The sequence below is a fragment of the Pteronotus mesoamericanus genome, unplaced genomic scaffold (assembly GCF_021234165.1).
Source record: "Pteronotus mesoamericanus isolate MK-2021 breed Mesoamerican mustached bat unplaced genomic scaffold, CSHL_Meso_final contig_50, whole genome shotgun sequence".
Taxonomy (NCBI): domain Eukaryota; kingdom Metazoa; phylum Chordata; class Mammalia; order Chiroptera; family Mormoopidae; genus Pteronotus; species Pteronotus mesoamericanus.
The window spans coordinates 30991635-31011383 of NW_026555186.1; the positions used below are offsets into that span (position 1 = coordinate 30991635).

The 19749-nt window shown below is 32.9% G+C and overlaps 1 protein-coding gene across 2 annotated transcripts in view; it reads right to left on the bottom strand.

The window, feature by feature from the left end:
- Positions 1-19749, bottom strand: part of HOMER1 (homer scaffold protein 1) — a 119456-nt gene that overhangs the window by 33852 nt on the left and 65855 nt on the right. For both annotated transcript variants that reach the window (XM_054578527.1, XM_054578526.1), the window contains exon 5: positions 18826-18965. In XM_054578527.1, the coding sequence (XP_054434502.1) occupies positions 18826-18965 (140 nt within the window). The remainder of the gene's footprint in view (positions 1-18825; positions 18966-19749) is intronic.

The following is a 19749-nucleotide window of genomic DNA, read 5'->3' on the forward strand; positions in this document are numbered from 1 at the left end:
ATGTATACACAATGGAATATTATTTAGCCATGAGAAAGAAGAACATCCTGCCATTTGAAACAACATGAATGGTCACTGAGGACATTATGTTAAGTGAAGTAAGTCAGACAGAGAAAAACAAATACTGTATGAAAGCACTTATATGTGGAATCTAAAAAAGCCAAATCCATAGAAACAGAGATTACCTTTGTGGTTACTAGAGACTAAGGGAAAAGCAACCAAGATGCTGGTCAAAGAGTACACACATTAGATGACTAAGTTCTGGGGATCTAATGTATAGCATACTGATTACAGTTACCAATACTTGAAAGTTGCTAAGAGAGTAGATATTAAATGGTGTTACCACAAAAAAAGAAATGGTAATTATATGACTTAATATAGGTGTTAGCTAACACTACGGTGGTAATCATTTTGCAATGTATAAGTATATCAAATCAACACATTTTGCCTCTTAAACTTACAGAGTATTCTATGGCAATTACCATATTTTGCCATGGATAATGTGCTCCTGTGTATAGCATATGCCTAAATTTGTGTACATTATACACAGAATTATTATACCCATGGCATGTAATCATTATGCCCGTATATAAAGCGCATCCTTATTTTTCCCTCCAAAATCTGGTACACAGCACCATACACAGCAAAGTATGGTACTGGTATATCTCATAAAAGCTGGAAAAAAAGACTTAGGAGAAACTACATGTAAATTTAGATCTGGAAAGCTAAAGTTAGTTTGCATGCTCAGTTTCTTCAAGAATTATATAAAAATGACATGATTTGTGGCAACTATCTTCATAAGCAACTTAAAAGTGTCAGTCTTTTGAGAGTATAGCTAAATTGCTCTTTCATATGCATTTTTTTAAAAGTAAATAGGGAAATTCAAGTAGGAAGAAAAACATTTTAGATTCTGTTTACTGATACGACTTAACACTAAATTCATAAGTGATCATAACAGAGAATGCTAAGTGATATTCTGGATTTAAAACACAGTCATAAGTACCTCTTCTTTAAAATTTTTAGCAAATGAGAAGCACATGACAAATTCTATAAATTTAGGTATTTATATACTTTGGCTCTTGAGTTCTATTGGAAGAAGACAGAAAAAATCAAGAACTGTAAGTTCACTTTATATCTATACATTATGATTTGCTTTTACAATTTATTTAGTCACATGACACTAGCATTTTGGTGGTGATTAGCTAACTAATCAGATTATCAGTTTGCATAATTTCTGAACTTAATTCAAGCAATCAGTGATAAATCAACAGTATTTACTGTCTTTTATGTGTCTAGTATTTTGAGGCATATGAAATTTTCCTCATCCCCGAAAGAATTTCTACCCTAATTATAAGGAAAAAAATCCAACATAAAGAATAATAACTAGACAATAAACTAGAACAATTAACTAGACCTGATTCAATAAATATTTATTACATACTTACTATGTATCAAGTACCTTACCAGATAATGTGAATCCAGGAATGAATAAATATGACTATTGATCAAAAGCTTTATAAGGTAGTGGACTAGAAATATCTTTAACTTTTCCTATCCGCCTGCTCTCAAAGTTACATAATGAAAAATCCTCTCATTTCTTCCATCCTTGTCTTTCTCTATAGTTTTTCTCCACTGTCACTACCATGACCCCAGATGAGGACACTGAACCTCTAATTGCTTCAGGGCCAAAGCAGATGCTCTGCCCCCTGCCTTCCCTGCTCTCCTAGGCCTGCTTCATTCTCAGGAAGGATGAGTGATGAGCGACTCCTCAAGGATGCTTCCTCCGCTTCTGTGCAGCCATGCCATGACCCGCCCTCTCCCTCTCTCTTTGATCTCCTCTTTCATACTTCCCCTAACAGTAATTATACAGTTATTATTTAATTCTTTTTCTTGCTCCCCTCCTTGAATTTAAACACCATGAGAAGAGAGATGTTTTTCTTGTTCGCTGATGTATCCACAATGCCCGGCACTTGAATAGGTCAAAGAGTGTAAAGGTAAGAATGAGATCAGAGAGCACTGAAGTAGCCAGGGAGGGAGCTGGGGCTCCCTGGGGCTTCCAGAGCACCCATGAATCACAACCTTTCATCATCATGGGTCACTGTCGTACTGCTTATGTAGCCTACTGTCTCACAAAGCACCTCGAGGGCAATCTTACTCACTTTGTCATGGCACGCAAACATGCAAGATGAATGATTTTCAATAAATGAGTATTAAAATGGACCTAACACATGGATAATTGCCAGGAACAGCTGGTCATGCTTAGTTAGACCACTGAGTGCTTTTGTGTGTGGCTCATAGAGATTTTACATTTATAACTTGTTAAATAATTTCAAAGCCATGTGATTATATATGCACATATACATGCATATAAAAACACTCCACCAGAACACCTGTGTCTCTCAGCCTGTGAACATGGTTTGAAGAATCATTGGTTTACAGTTTTAACCATAATCTTTACCTTCAAGTAAAATTTTGAACCTACTGTTTGAACTATTCAGGGCCTATAACCACCTTTTGCAAAATACTTTTGAAGCTTTTTGCAAATTTCAACTTGCTCCTCCCAAGACATGACTTCTGTTATTATGCACCCAATCGATGCTGTTAGGGTGCTGTGCCCTTACACACAAATCTGAGGACTCTTGGGACAAGTGTTCTAAACACTTGCTCATGCCGTGACAGTTTTGGAAACACAAAAGTTAGCTCTAAGCACAAATAAAACCATTAGCCAGCTACTTAGTAAACAGCCAGGTTGTATTCTTAACTATATTACTAGATCAATAGACTAAAGAGCAAAGGAAGCATATAATGTCCAAGTTTACTACGTACCATACTCGTACAAATTATCCAAATATAAGATCCCATAATAATTTTCCTTTACTTGCAGCTATATAATCAAAAATACTATGACAACACCACACACACGTACATACTAAATTCTGTTAAGATATTTGCCAGTGTTAGTAACTATAAAATCATCATCACCATGTTGACTTAACCTAAATACATAATATGTTCCCAAATGAATTAAATGCCTACACACCTAATCCTTATTTGTGAACTTCAACTGCACATCTAAAGCTTCGTAACATCATTTTTTTAAAGTTTGGTCTCCAAATGGAGACTTAAAATGTCTTTAAGATAAATTAGGGAAAGATTAGGGCAGAGAATCAAAGGATTTAAGTCAAATTCTAATTCTGTTATCTATAGATTTTGGAAAGATTTCCTAACCTCCTTACATGTCAGGGATTTTCTTCCCGGAAAAATAGGGAAATTGCATCTGTTCTACTAATCTCATGAGACAATTATAAAACAAAATAAGTAGAGATAAAATTATAAAAAACAAAAATTATAAAAACAGAGGTTTACATATAAACCCATCTAGGCCTAATCTTTAATGGGTAGACTTCCATGAACACCATACCACCTTATCATTACAAGTATTAAATATAGTGCAGATAGCCAAGCATTCAGAGTTCTGAACTGAAATAAGTTGACAGTTATAGAGTAATCTCCTAAGGCAGAAAGCTGAAGAAGTGAACAAAAATGATCTTTCAATTAGTATCACTGAAATTTAGTGAATTAAAAGCAAGGAGTTTCCTTCCCTAGCCTTTTTGGGTATAATGCTTTCTTTTTACAATTAGTCTAGAATTTGTGTTAGACTGTGAGGTATCACTCACAGGTGAGATATCAACAACACCCTTTGAAGTGCTAAATGCCTACACTATTATTTCCAAATACAGCAATATATTACTTAACTTCTTACATCTTATTTTCCCTCAAAACAGCATGTCAGACTTCACCATTTTTTATTGGTTGATAACATGTTTCAAAGATAGCCACTACATAGACCAAGTTTCTTTCAGTTTGCTGTTATTTTACTTTATATTGCTAAACTCCATTTCCAAGTATAGAAGATTTAATATCGTTATGTGCTGCAATCTGTAAGTCTACTTATTAGATATCAGTATGGTTCAGAATTTATCCCATTATAATAATCCATTCAAGGACATTACCATGTTATCTCTTATGTTAGTGCTCTAATTTCAAATGAATCTATTGTTGAAATGTAATAACTGATGGATCACGTTTTGAATCCACAGTGTCATCTGGAAGGAATTTAAATAATTTGAATTATGTGTGCACATAATACAAAAGCACAGGACACAATACTTCTTTTTCCAAATGTTCTATTTAAAGAGATGAGTAATTTGACTTAGGTAATAGATTCCTTTATTCAGCACAGTAACATTTCAATGTTTTTAACTGTTATAAACTCAGTACTAAATCTCATCCCAGCCACATAAGACCACAAGAAGACATCTCATTCATTTCCTGGACTTAAAGGCAAGACCACATAAAGATAACCAAGAGAATGGGCCTTAGGACTCATTACTCACTCCCCTATATTACTTAATAGATATGGAAACCAGCTCAGAGAGATGAAGTGATTTGCCTAAATGAACACTGCTTGTGGCACAGCCAAAAGAACCCAAGTTTACCCCCTTTATTTCTGAGAAGAATATGATAGTGAGAAAGTGCTTTACTTATAGAGACCAACAAAAGAATCACAAAACCATTATATTACACACATTTCCTCCCAGGAAACCATCCTCTCTAGAATTAAATCAGGCTCAGGATGCATTCTATAAACTGTCCCCATAATAAAAAGGGCACTGATACACGATAGCCCTTCTGTGTTTTAAAGATCAGAAAAGTAATGTTGTTAAGGTAATGACTAATACTGATATATTTCTTCATTATTTCTGAAGCATATGTTCACCAACTTTAATATTTGCTTTCTATGACAGATTGGTTAGAAGAACACACATATTAAATTAGATATAATCATATTTTGGGGGAAAAAGAAAGCACTCTAAGTTTTTTAAATCAAAATATAATTTCTTGGTAGTAAGAGTTCATTTTGGTGTTAAAAAATCAGTAGGGGCAATAGATACCAGGTTCAGAATTAATTTTCAAAGGCGCTCCATTATAAAATTATCAGTAATTTCATAATTATCCTCAAACTATCTCAATGTTTACATACTGCTTTTCTCATTTTTACAAGGTTAGAATTTCCAAAATATTATCCTTCCTGTGTATCCAAATATATAAGCATTAAACTGGATAAAGAATAATATAATGTAGGCCAATTTTCATCATTCATCTCAGTAGTATTAGATATGCAAGTATGTATAAAATGCTGAAATGAGGGCAAATTGTGAAAGTATGGAAAGAGGGAGTAATTACAAGGACAAACTGAGTTAAGCAAAGAAAGGCCCCATCTGTAGTTCCCACCCCTACACACATGAAATAAATTAACAAATTAAAAAACATAAGTAAGTGAATTTTGTAGTATATATGACAGTAGGGAGCAGTAGAATCTCTGGTGAAGTAAAGAGCACAAGGTTCATCTAAAGTTTTGTTTTCTTTTTTAAGTGCGGCATATAAAAAAATCCTAACTTCAAATAATTTCTTGATTGCAACATATTTAACCTAGGACCATGGTCATTCCCATTTTTTATAATGTACTGAATAAATTATAAAACTAAACATTTAAATAATATTGTAAGTTAGAAAACATTTTCTAAATTATTTGTTTACAAATACCAGATTATAAGCTTGAATTCCTAAATTCACTTTGAATTGATTTGTCTTTTGATACTGTTACGTAGTGAGAACAAAGCAGTTGAAAGCAGATATCTGATAGCAATTTTAAAGTCTCACTCTGGGAGTCATTATCTGATAATTCATATACTATATGTAAACTTTGATTTGCAAAGTCAATTTGGTTGACTTATGTGGAAAGAAAATGTTATACAATTACTTCCCATAATAGGTTACAAAAATGAAATTGTACAAATTAAACAAAATTCTGCAGCCTGTCAAAAATTTTCTATGCATGAATTTTAACTCATACTTAAAATTTTTTCCTTTATTTAGCATATGCAGATTTTCTGACTCTTATCAAATCTCTATTCCTATAGTGACCCTATTTTTAATGAAAATATTACTAAGATTTCACTTCTACCTAATAACAGAGTTTTACTCAGTTTTTATCAAAGTCTGAATTCTGGGCAGCTCTATGCGCTTTAACCTTGTTTCAAGACTTTCATTGTTTTTCTTTAAGTTATATCTATTTCACTGTATTTTTAATTTTTGAGTATTTTTCATTTTTATTCATTAGCACTTGATGAGTTACCTTTTATCTAAGAAAAACGAATAATTAAATCTCAACTAAATAAAAGGGGAAACGAGACTCTTTTACTTTAGCTTTTCTTTAATTATAATTGTATAAAAGTTTAGTTGAAAAAAAATCAATGCAACATTTCATGCAGTTAAATATTTTACAAGGATGATCATTAATAACTCAAAATATAACTTCATTATCCTACTTCCATTTTAATACACCTAATTTCCAATCATAGCTGTTGGAAAGCACTTGCAAATTTCAAAATAAACAAAATCTTATGATTATAGAAACTATCAACAGAGACAGTCATGAGTTACTAACGCTACACTTTTCTTAGAAACATTTAAAATGTGCCTCACAACAACCCTGTGAGGTGGGGAACGAAGTGTTCTCGCAGGACAACAAAAGAAATGGGCCAAGACATGAGGGTCAGATTACATGTAGGAAAACGTCCGCAGTAAATTTTAAAAGAAATGGCATCTATGAACCAATTCCACTTTGAAGTCCAGAAAACAGGTTGCTTTTTTTTCACTATCGTTATCAGGAATAATAGCTATTCTGATTTTCAAGAAACAGAAAGTTTTCTTCATCAAGGGCTTCTAAATCTTCTGAAAATTAAGTGGAACAAGTAGAATAATAGTACGTTGCCAAGGTAACAAAAGACAAGATGCATGCCAAATCATTTTTTTCTTCTGAGATATCTTAAATTCCACATAGGCATACACAGAAATTCACGTGGTTAAGTATCTTCTTTAAAGGTACTACTTCTTTTGACTCTTCAAAGTTAAAACTGTGATGACTGGGTCTTTTTAAACTGTCATGTTTCTTCCATGTTAGTTACCTTCTCTCGGTCAGGGACTACTTGAATCTTTTCAAGTAGGATAAACTGCAGATCCTCTTCTTCCATGGGAAATGGCGACTCTGTTAAGTCCCCAAACTAAACGTGGTTACAAAAGTCATCTACCAGGGAAAATTGGTTGTCTCCACAGCAGGAAAAAATCCAACTTGGAGAACTGATTTTTTCTGACTTAAAAAAAAACAAAAACAAAAAAGCTATCCAGTGGGTATCAGAATATAAGGAAGTAGGGAATCTAGCTTTTTTGTTAAAAAAAAGAAAGTTCAAGCAGAAACTTTTCAAAGCAGAAAGTTGGGGAAAGGGAGTCTATTTAGGTATGTGCTTTTCCTTTATTATTTCATTATTTCTCCCCAAGATACTGCTCTCTCTCAAAAAAAAAAAAAAAAAAAAAAAAAGTGAAGATATACCTAGTACTAGCTCAGGGCCTGAGACCTAGTAGCATCCTGTGGGTTGCAAGATCTCTTAGGAAAAATCCCCCTCCTTTCCTTGCTATGGAAACTAAGACTTCTTAATCATATATAATAATGGCAGAATTGCTTAGCTACACTTTTTAAAAGAAGCTGAAGGGGTATGACTACTCCACAAGAAGATTAACACCCAGTGGCATAGTTCTTCACACAGTTTAACAAATTACTAATAACCATTCTCTGTATCTCTAGAGGAAAAAAAAAAACTATTATTTCATAGAGCCAGACAGGCCTTAGGTCTTCTCTTTAATAGTAACTTAGCTTGTGAGTAATGCATACTCTAGAGTGACCCAATTACATAAAAATTATTAAGCCAAAGGATTGAGTGTACTTTCTAAAGTGAATTTGGCTAACATGTTTTCCTAGTAACCTCATATTATAGACTCCAAACCAGCTATCAAGGTAATCTCTCGCTATATGTACGTCTAAAATTTCATATTAAGTATCATGGAGAACTTTTGTTAAAAATTAAAAATTAAAAAAAAAACTAACAAACCTTTGGTGCTCCAGGTAAACAAAACTAAAAATTTGGCTTAACTTAGCTAGTGACCTAATATTCTACATTGTATACACAGGCAGCCTTTACAATGTCCCACCACATGATTACAATATCCTTATATTGTTTAAAGGTCAATGGACAAATATGCTGAAATCTCTTTTGGACTGCATGCATCCGGAAACACAACCCCTCCATGATGAAGTAGGTAGAACACTGTTCACATAAACAAGTATTGATCACATAATTGATGTGATTAAAATAATTACTATATAATGCCAATAAGCACATGAAAAAATGCTCAACATTAGCCATCACGTAAAATCAAAACCACAACGAGATACCACTTCACACCTACTAGAATTTCAAAAAGACATAAAATAACAAGTGTTGATAATAATGTAGGGAAACCGGAACCCTTATATGCTGCTGTTGGGACTATAAAATAGTACAGCTGCTTTGCAAAACAATTTAGCAATTCCTCCCAAAGGTTAAATGTAGAATTACCATATGAGCCAGCAATTCCACTTCTAAGTATACACCCTGAGAATTAAAAACATATGTTCACACAAAAACTTGTACACAAATGTTCATAGCAGCATTATTTATAATGGTGAACTTTCAATAAGTGGACCATACAATGGACTGCTATTTGTCAATAAAAGGAAATGAAGTATTTATACATTCTGTAGCATGGACGAACCTTGAAAATGTGCTAAGTGAGTGAATCCAGTCATAAAAATTCACATATTGTATGATTCCATTTATGAAGAATGTCCAGAACAGGCAAATCTACAAAGACAGAAAGCAGGTTCCCGGAGTATGTTGAGGAGAAAAGGGGAGTGACTGCTAATGGGCAAAGTGTTTGAGGGGAGGTGATAAAAATGTTTTAAAATTGATTGTGGTGATGGTTGCAAAACTCTGAAAATACTAAAAACCACTGAATTGTGCTTTAAATAGGTAAACTGCTTAGCATGTGAATTACATTTCAATAAAACTGTTATTAAAAATATTAATGGGATCATTAATAGCTAAGTGGTTCCTGTGAGAATTAAAAAGGTAACCTAATTACTCTTCATATTGGTATCTTTGTTAGCTCTGCCTGGTATGTGATATATTTTTGATGCTAAAGATCAAGTTGAAATTATTTAACCCTTTCTGTCACCTCAGTTACAGTAAAACCATATGCATTTATTTGCTCAACAAATGTATTCATTATATGCTATATACCTAAATATCTAGAAACTAATATGGGATACCAAGAAATGTGAGTCAACCAGGCTTAGTCCAGAAACTAAGAATCTAGTAGGGGAGTTTGGCAAGTAATGATAAATGTGTGTAGAACAGTGATAAAAGTCAAGATGATAAATATCTGAAATGTGATACAGAAAACAAACCCTCCTGGAGTTTAGTAGGAGAGCTGCCTCAATTAGAATGAACCCTAATCATCAGTGACTCTACAGACCTGTATCTCTGGTCTAATCTAGCCATTAGCAAACAGTGATGTTAAATACCCCTTTCATGGACTTGCTTCCACTTCTGTAAAATGAAGTGGCTGGACTATGTAATAACAAAAGCTCCTTCTATTTTCAAGGTTGTAATATCAACATTTAGACTTCAATTTAGGCCAGAGTCAAAAAATTGACTATTTTGTCTACATTGGACACAGCCAAGCTAAACTGTCAATGGCAAATGGCAAACTGATAGATAACAAAAGTAAAATGTACATTTACTTCAACTATTTAGTCATATCTACATTTTCCACCTCCTACCAGGAAGGTAGCCCCTGGAGCGTGACAGCTTTCAATACATTTCAGTGATTAACTGTCAGCTTATTTTCAAGTGAAATGTGAGGCTAACGTTTTATTTCAGGAAGCAAGAGTTGGCCCCATGTACGTTCTGTCGAATGTACATAATAAAATTCTCAATTAAAAAAATCTACTGTCCTTAAATTCACTTCTTGAGCTAAATAATACTTGTGCTGACCTTTATAAAGATGAAATTTTCAAAAACATTTTAGCAATAGGTTTTAAAACACAGAATATAAATATTGTCTAATTTCATAAGAAATACATCATTGAATCACTCTGAACTGCTTTTTAAAAAGGAGAATTAATTATTCTCAAGGAAAGAATAAAAATTATTCTATTAAAAATGCACATTTTGTCATCTTTCACATTACTTAGGTACTTAACAACATTGTTTATTAACACATTATCTTTAAAATTTCTTTATACAGCCCTGGCTGGTGTGGCTCAGTGGATTGAGTGCCAGCCTGCGAATCAAAGGGTCACTGGTTCGATTCCCAGTCAGGGCACATGCCTGGGGTTGTGGGCCAGGCCCCCAGTAGGGGGCGTGCAAGAGGTAACCACACATTGATGTTTCTCTCCCTCTTTTTCTCCCTCCTTTCCTCTCTCTAAAAACTAAATAAAATCTTTTAAAATTTCTTTATACAAACTAGAAAATTTTGAAGAAAACTAGATTAAGTCAGCTAAGTCTTAAGTTTGATAATAGTGACTGACTTTCAAAAACTATAACTAGTGTTTTATCTTAGCTTCAAGGTCTTAAAAACCTGTAGGTAAAAATTTAGTTGGTAGTACCAAGGGCATTCAGAGCATGTACTCAATTTCTGTGAGGTAATTGTTTTATTCATATGTTTATTGAATGTCTACCAGGGATACAAATGAATAAAACATAATCCTTGCCCCAGAAGAAAGTGAGAAGTTAATGTTGACCTCCAACTGTCAGTTTGAAGGTAACAGGGATTTAACAAAGGAGGAAACATAATTCAGCCTCAGAGCATGAAAGCTTATCAGAGATGATGCTTATAGGATATATAAGCAACTCTGAAGCTTACAGGATATACACAGGGTTGACCAGTTTGTGGTCAAGTTAGAGGCAGAGATGATGTGGGAAGAAGTATGGATGTGTGTCATGTGTATATGCAACCATTGCAAAGAGAAGGGAGAACATTCAAAAACAAGAAAGCAAAGACTTGCAGATGAGCAATAAATAGCAAGGCTGCTTCATTCTATGTTGAGGAGCCCAAGCAATTTGGAGTAACTGCTGCAGAAGCACAAGGTGATGAGGCTGGGGAGGCCTCACCTGATGACCACAGACTGGTCTACATGCACCATGCCACCAAAATATTGTAAGAAGGAAAGTGACATGGTCAGGTTTTTATGTTTGAGAAAATTAATAACATCTGTCAGTGCGACGCATTACCAAAGAGAAAATATTCAGAATTCCAAATCTGCAAATCATGTCCTCCCAAAAACCTACACCAGAAGTTTATATGGGCATTATGATAAATATTGTTAGCCTGGAATCCTTACTCTAGGCTAAACCATATGTAAATCACAAAGATTCACAGTTCAAAAATTTTGAAGGTCTAAACTGGAAACCAGATGGGTCATCTAATCCCAGTCCTTCTGTTTGTATTTTTAAAAATCTTTAGTATCATCAGGTGAACCTCATCTACTCCACTTTACCACTGACTTCACTATTCCTTACTGTCACATTCACCACAATTTCACATATTTAAGTGGCTTGCTTGTCCTCTGCCTAGGTTTACTTGTCTCTTACTACTCTAGTAAGAGGAAAGATGGAAAGCCAAATTTAAAGGAAGAACATTTTCCCTCAGTCCTAGAATAGAACTGTCCATATCACAAACCTCCCTTCCACTCAATCCCCACTACGATCTTCTAAGAACAAAAATAGAAGGGAAAAGAAAAGGGATTTTAAAAAGCCCTCTATAGAGATCACAATTAATTTGGGGTCAATCTGTTCCATTGTGAGTAACCATACCTCTAATGCCAGCTGTTCATCTAGAAAACAGAAGTCAACAATCACAAGGGATGGACTGGTGAACACTCTTTGTCATTAATTACAATAATAATGTCAAGGAGGAGGAAAAAGGACTAATCCCTATTGGAAGTGGTTAGTAATGTCTTCATAGCAAATGAATAGTATTTTTTTTCATCCTGTAAATAACCTATCTTAAGTTATAATACTGGGAAAAACCCTTTTTTTTGCTGAAAAAATTCAGCAAATTTTTATACTTTCTTCAAAATCTTCTCAAAGACATTAGGAAAGAATAAAGGTTAGTTCTTTAAAAGTTCAAGATAGGAATTTTATAATTATTTAGAAAGCTAATAAACACTCTTGGTCACTAAAGTATATTTTTATAGCATCTTGTTTAAAAATGTACAAATTGGTTTTCACTTCCTAGATAATGCAGAAGAGTCTATGTTACCAAATTATTATAGCACTTCTTATAAAATACTATCTGTTTAAAATTATGGTAAAAGAAATTCTGACATCTCTAAATTGTCATGCTGCAATCACTCACAAACTACCTTGGCCTTCAAATTAATTTTTAAAAACCTAATATCCCTAGGCCATTGCAGCTCAGTTGGTTGGGCATCATCCTGCAGACTGAAAGGAGAAGGGTTTGACCCTCGTCAGAGCACAAGCCTGGGCTGCAGGTTCAGTCCCCAGTCGGGCACGTGCAAGAGGCAACCGATCGATGTTTTTCTCTCGCATCGATTTCTCTCTCTCTCTCTTTCTCCTTCCCTTCCCCTCTCTCTAAAATAAAAGAAAAAAAAACCTAATCTATTTTTGAGGTTCAGTGGTGGAAGATGCTTAATTCAATTGGAACTGCAACAGTAAGAGAAGTCTACAACTTCTTTTTTTCATCTGCAATTATATCAATAACAAAGGGCTTCTTGTGAAATCAAGTCCTAGCTTTACATACAAAGCTTTATACCAACAAAAATTATCTGCCAAAATTATTTCTATTTTAGTTCATATCTATAATTTTACAAGTTTTCTTTACTACTCATAAAAAAGAGAGACAAATAACATAGTACCCCAGACCTCTTACTAGTCATTCACTTTTTCCCTCTTTGTATCATCTTTGAAGTACAAACTGCATTTGAGTCAAGATAGAGCACTTTTTAAAATTTTAACATGTAACTAAAATGGTGTGTAAAATTTCCAATGAAACTTAGTTTTCAAAGTTGTAAAAAAATCCCTAAATCAGTTTTAAAGTAGTAGCTTTCTGAAACTCTGATAATGAATAAGAAACCTACTAAATACAAATGGAATGAACCCACCCAGATTTCATAAATTCTGGTAAAATGTAGTTATGCTGATTTAAAGCAAAATCAATATATGAAAGTAATATTTCTGCATACATCCTTTAATAAAAATCTGTTGGAAACACATATAGTGGCAGGAAAATCTCTTAAACACAATAGAGATACATTAGGTATCCATGAAATGCATCAGTTCTAGCAGCAGCATCAGACTGTATTATCTAACCTTGACAGGAATTTAAATTGATCAGTGCTCTTGAAAGAGCCTATTTTCCATTAGGCTCTTTTTATTTAAAATATCAGTACAAAAATTGCTTTACAATTTATTTAAGTTATCAGTACAAAAATAGCTTTACAGGCTATTAATGTCTGTTATTTAAATTATCAGTATAAAACTGTAAATTATCAGTACAAAAATAGCTTTACAAGCTACTAATGTCTATATATCTATTCTGAATGCTCTAATATATAACAGCAGTCATTATATTTAGCATGCATGTATATTACTGTATATCTGAGGATCATAAATTTACAATAAACAAAGTTAATAGTTTTAGTTTTCAGTATTATATTCTAACAGTATCTGGCTACTATAAAATTAACTATTTCCAAGAGAATTTTAGATAGTTTTAAATCTCAAAAACAAAAAAAATCTCAGAATGTATTATTATTAAGAAATAACAAGTAAATTTCAGAATTCCATATAGCTGATGCTATGAAGCAAACAATATTCTCTGGAATGAAAGAACAAAACCTTCCCCCATATGTATATGCTAGTCTATTAGTATATAACTACTTTATTTAGCATATAGATAATCTAAAACTACTGTCTCAAAGGATATGCTGAATATCTCAGTGAGTCAGAGTATATACCTGCTCAGTCTCAAAAGGATACTATCATTAAGTTTAAAAAAGAATTTAGATAAAATTTAGTATCATTTCCCCAAAGAAATTAGTAAACATTTTTATCCTCTTGTTCACATCCCTAAACTTTAAAAGCATTTAAATAAATATATTTAAAAAGGTATTAATTGACTGAAACTTATTCAATGAGAATGCTTTTGCATAGTTTATGACAAGGACATAAAACAGTACTATAGCACTTGACTAAGGAGTATTGAGCAGCCCATTCATTTTAAAATTTAGTTATGCAGTATAATTCAAAAAATCAAAGAACCCTATGATGTCACTCTGTTACATAGAAAATAAAAAATTGTACTAGCTTTGTAGATAAGTTTTTTAAAAGTTTAAAGTAATTTTAAAAAAATATTTGTGGATGAAATCTTATGTCTATGATTTGCCTTAACAATAATCCAAAAGTGGAAGACTCAGTGGGGATAGAAAGAAATATGGGTGATGATTTTTTCATAACTGTTAAGGCTAGGTGATGTATATATGTTCATGAGAGTTCATAATAATATTCTCTCTCTCATATAAATTTGAAAATTTGCATAGGTCTACAGAGTAACAAAAATTTTTGCTTGTATCTTTAAAGCTAACTAGTACTTTTTAAAAAAATACACAAAGCTTACAGAGTGTAAAAAACAAACTATAACCACATTACTAAAATGTTCACTCTCAAATGAAAATCAGGGTCTTCTTTTGATATGTTAACTAATGAATTCATTGGATTTAGTCATCAAATTGAATTTTAAGAACAGCACAAATTGGCTTGGTAAGTAGCTATTACTACAAACAACTCTTAATTAACTTGATTAACTAAATCACTGTTCCCTATATCCTTCCTTTAAAAAAATAGATATCTTAGTGATTACGCTCCTCATTTATCAGTAAAATGGTATCAACCAGAACAGAAAAATGTTGGCAAAATATCTTTTTTGCTATTCATTCTTTTCTGTTAAAATGAGTACTAAGTAGAAAATATAGTCAATAACACTGTAACAACTATATATGGTATCAGATGGGTACTAGATTTATGGGATGAGCACTTCACAAGATATATAAATGTCTAACCACTATGCTGTACACCTGAAACTAATATATTAAATGGTATCTGTAATTGAAAAAAAAAATTTAATGTACTAAGAAAGAAAGACAAATGGTCTAAATAGGCCTTAAAACAGATTTTAATTGTCTTCATTTGCCACAAAAAAAGAATAGTGTATCTAGTTTTAACACTTGAGAGTTTCAGATTTAACAGAAGTTATTTTAATATTCATTCTAATTCATGAAACAGTGATCTTATCTCTGCACAGGTCCCCTAGGATAGGAACAGTTAATCCAGCACACATATAAATATGCACATTACTGAAACAAGGTTTCTATTCTTCATGTGAGTTTTACTCTGATGTTTCCTATTTGGTTTTATTGTATTTCATTTTTCAGAATTCCATAAATAACCTAAATTAATTTCAAATTACCATAGTTTGGAAAATCCTAGATTATACCATCTCTGAGGTCTCTTCTGATTGATATTTTGATATTCTAACATTAACTACAAAATACATCATCTTTTGTCTCAAGTAGAAATCAAAACAAAGTAAGAGAATAAGTCTAAAATCCTACAGCTAAAATATTTTTACGATAATAAGAAAACTGTAAGATTATGCAATGCCTTTAACATAATTAAAAGCTTAAATTGATCTGTTAAGTTTTATTTTCAGAACTCAAATACCTCTACGGTTAATCTACCAATTCCAGTATTCAAAGAAGCTCTATCTTCGAATCAAAGTAAATAACTCCTATTAGACTCCCAGGAATGGAGAAAATCAACAGATGGCCAATCACAGCTAGAAACTCTAAATCCCAAGGATTAGCAAAACAAGAAACATTCAGAAAACTTTTAGTGCATAAAGTAAAATAGCATTTACAAATGTTAAATACAAAAGTTCTATTTCTAAATGCTACACTATTCAACACACATGACTCAACTGTTAGCCAAAGAAATCAAGTTTATAATTATGCTCAATGTAACTAAGTCTACTCATTAAATGGATATGTTAAATATAATTTAATAGGAAGGACACTTTCCTCCCTCAACATAAATATTTTAAAAATTGCATATTAATCACACTGCTCTTTGTTAACTGCATATTTTAAAAATCTGTATGTTTTACAAATCAGATAGTCTTCAGATCAGAGGAACTAAAAATTTTCATGTGTCCAGTCATTTTTACAGCTATAGAAAAGCATGATGTCCATGAAAATTGCAAGATATGTGTACTCTTTATGCAAAATTATTAGCATTTTTAGAAATAAATTAGAATAGCCTCACTATCAAATAGTTTCTCCTCATTTATTCCTAAAAAACAAAAAACAAAACTCTACCTCATTTCTTCTTCCTGAGCCTCACCATGAGGTCTCTCAATATTAGATTCTAATATGTTTAATCCTATGCCCCTAATAGTCATCATATTCTATCAAAATTAAGTTTCTCATGAAAAAGAGTTTGGAGGATCTCACATCATAATTTTTCTGAATATGCTAAAGAATTTTATTTTTAAAAAATTTATCACTTATTATTGTATTTCTATAATTAAATGTATTTACTTTCCCTTTTATTGTATTTATTGGGGTGACACTGTTTAACAAAATTATAACAAAACTTAAAAACTGGTTCCAAAAAGATATGCACAACAAAGGAAAATTTTCTTTTTCTTTTCAAAAATTATTGTTTAAAATGTCTCTGCATGGATAAAGACACCATTCAAAATGAAAAGGGAACCAACTGTGTAGGAAAATATATTTGCCAATGATACATTGGACAAGGGTTTAATCTCCAAAATATATAAGGAACTCATATCACTCAACACCAGGCAGACAAACAATCCAATTAAAAAATGGGCAAAGGACCTGAATAGACACTTCTCCAAGGAGGACATACCAATGGTCAATGGACATATGAAAATATGCTCAACGTCACTAGCCATCAGAGAGATGCAAATTAAAATCACAATGAGATATCATTTCACATCTGCCAAATCAATAAATCAACAAACAACAAGTGCTGGCGAGGATGTGGAGGAAAGGGAACCCTTTTGCACTCTTGGTAGGAATGCAGACTGGTACAGCCACTGTGAAAAACAGTACGGAATTTCCTCAAAAAATTAAAAACGGAATTGCCTTTTGACTCAGTGATTCCACTGCTGGGAATATACCTGAAGAATCCGAAAACACCAATTCAAAAAAATTTATGCACCCCCATGTTCATAGCAGCTAAATAGCCATGTTCATCTTGGCTATTTACAATAGCCAAGATCTGGAGACATCCCAAGTGCCCATCAGTAGCTGAGTGGATCAAAAAACTGTGGTACATGTACACAATGGAATATATGCAGCAGAAAAAAAGAACTCCTACCTTTTGTGATAGCATGGATGGAAATAGAGACTATTACGTTAAGTAAAAGAAGCCAGTCGGTGAAAGACAGATTCCATATGATCTCACTGATAAGACGAATCTAATGAACAAAATAAACTAACGAGCAGAATAGAACCAGAGGCATGAAAACGTGGAAGAGACTGACAGTGACGGCAGGGGAGGGAGAGAGGGGATGGGGATAATGGGGGAAAGACGGGGAAGGGACTAATCAAAGAAGAATGACCCGTGGACATGGACAGCGGTGCGGGGACTGACTGGAAGCAGGGGATGGTCTGGGCAGAAGAGGGCAAAGGGGGAAAAATTTGGACAACTGTAATACAACAACAGTAAAAATTTTTTAAAAATTATTGTGATTTTAATTATTATTATTACACAGAGAAACCTAGTAATCCTTTTAAGGGCTAGTTAATAGTCTACAAAGAGCAGTGACAGGTTTTTTGTTTTTTGTTTTAAATTGTTTTCTTAATTTCAACTAAAACTACCTAGTCAAAAGTTTCCAAAGAAGGAGAAAAATTAACTTTAAGACAAAGACTGATATGTATTTGTTTACATTTGCAATGCTGCAGTTTCATAGACCTCCTTACATCCTAAAAATACCACAGTATGGCCCGTAATTAATGTAACTGGGTTGGAACATATTTAGGATAATTGTAGACTTCTGGTCAAGGTGGAGTTGTAGGTAAACATGGCTCGCCTCCTCACACAACAACACCAAAATTACAACTAAACTACAGAACAACCATCACTCAACCATCAGAAATCAAGTCGAATGGAAGTCTGACAACTACAGAATTAAAAGATAAACTGTATCCGTTTAAAGTATCAAATTCTTTTAAAATACATTAGCAAGTAGAGATTTAACTTCTGTTAGTTGGTATGCAAAAATAATTCTGATATTAACATTAACATGTTCATTCTAGATGTTACCCCAATAACTTGCTTCCTGTTGTGAAAGCATACAGTGAAATCACCTCTAAGACAATGGTAAAGGTTATCATAGCAGGAAATTATTTTTTAAAAAATTATAAACCTCAAGAACATACAGGAAAATGGAAACCAGATTTACAGAGAGGGTCTTTCAGTGAATGTATTAAAAAAATAAAAAGATACTTATAATAATAGGTATAATGTTTCACTGTAAAATGATTTGTACTGGAATTAGCTCAGTAGCCCTTTTTCTATGTAGATAAAGGAAATGTTTATTCCAGCTCATCTAGGCAACTATAAATTATTAAATGACGTTAACAGAAACTATTTAAAAAGTCTGACCTAGAATTTTCACTTAGAGTTGTTAACTTCGCAAGATTTATCTGAAACCCAAATAATTTCCCATATTTACATATTTTACTTAATCATGATGGTTGAATTGAATTGGTACCTATGTGAAAATGGCAATGCATTCTGAGTTGGTTCAGCCCTTGACTCTGAGTTCTGTGTCACATCAGGTGTTCTTTCATCATCTGTTCCATTGATACTTTCTGGTGTTAAAGGAGACTGAAGATCCCCGCCTGCTGATTCCTTAAAAACAAAGGGGATGGGGAAGGGGATAAAAAAAGTGTTATATTTCTATTAAAATACACAAGATCATCTTACAGTTAAAACTGACTCTGATATATGCTTACTTCTGAACCATATTTCAACTGCAATTCCAATCAATGACTTAAAAAGTGAAATTTGAAGGAGAAGTAATTTTTTAAAGCAAAGCAAACTCTCTGAAACAACACAATTTAGAAATGTAGTTTCAAAGAACTGAAACAATTTTGGATTTATATAAACAACTAATTGGTTGGAATAAAAGTTACTCAAAAATTACTTGAGAAGAAAAGAAGACAGCACAAAAATGCAAGATGTGATTTCATTTGGCAGGGTAGGAAGGAGAAGGGGAAAAGGAAATCTTCCAACAAGTTTCAATTATTTTTATCTGCCCTACTTTTCAATTCCTAGAATTATTTAGAAATGCAGTCAGAAATATCTCTATAACATACACACACACACACACACACACACACACGGATGTTAGTGTATTTCAGCTTTTCTTCCTTGCTACTCAAAATGGGCTTATATTTTGTCACAAAAATTTCCTCTTACTCCTACTTTTAATTAAGATTTGTGTCAAAGGTAAATTTGATTTATCCCTCTGGAAAATAAATGGAATTTAAAATGAAGCTCAAGTTGACACTTATTCTTGCATCTGCCATTATCAGATTATCCAAATTTGATATTAGAAATCAGAGTGAGGGATCACTTGATAAACTTGTTAACTAACTGAGGTCCTAGCACCAGATACTTAAAGAGCAACTTG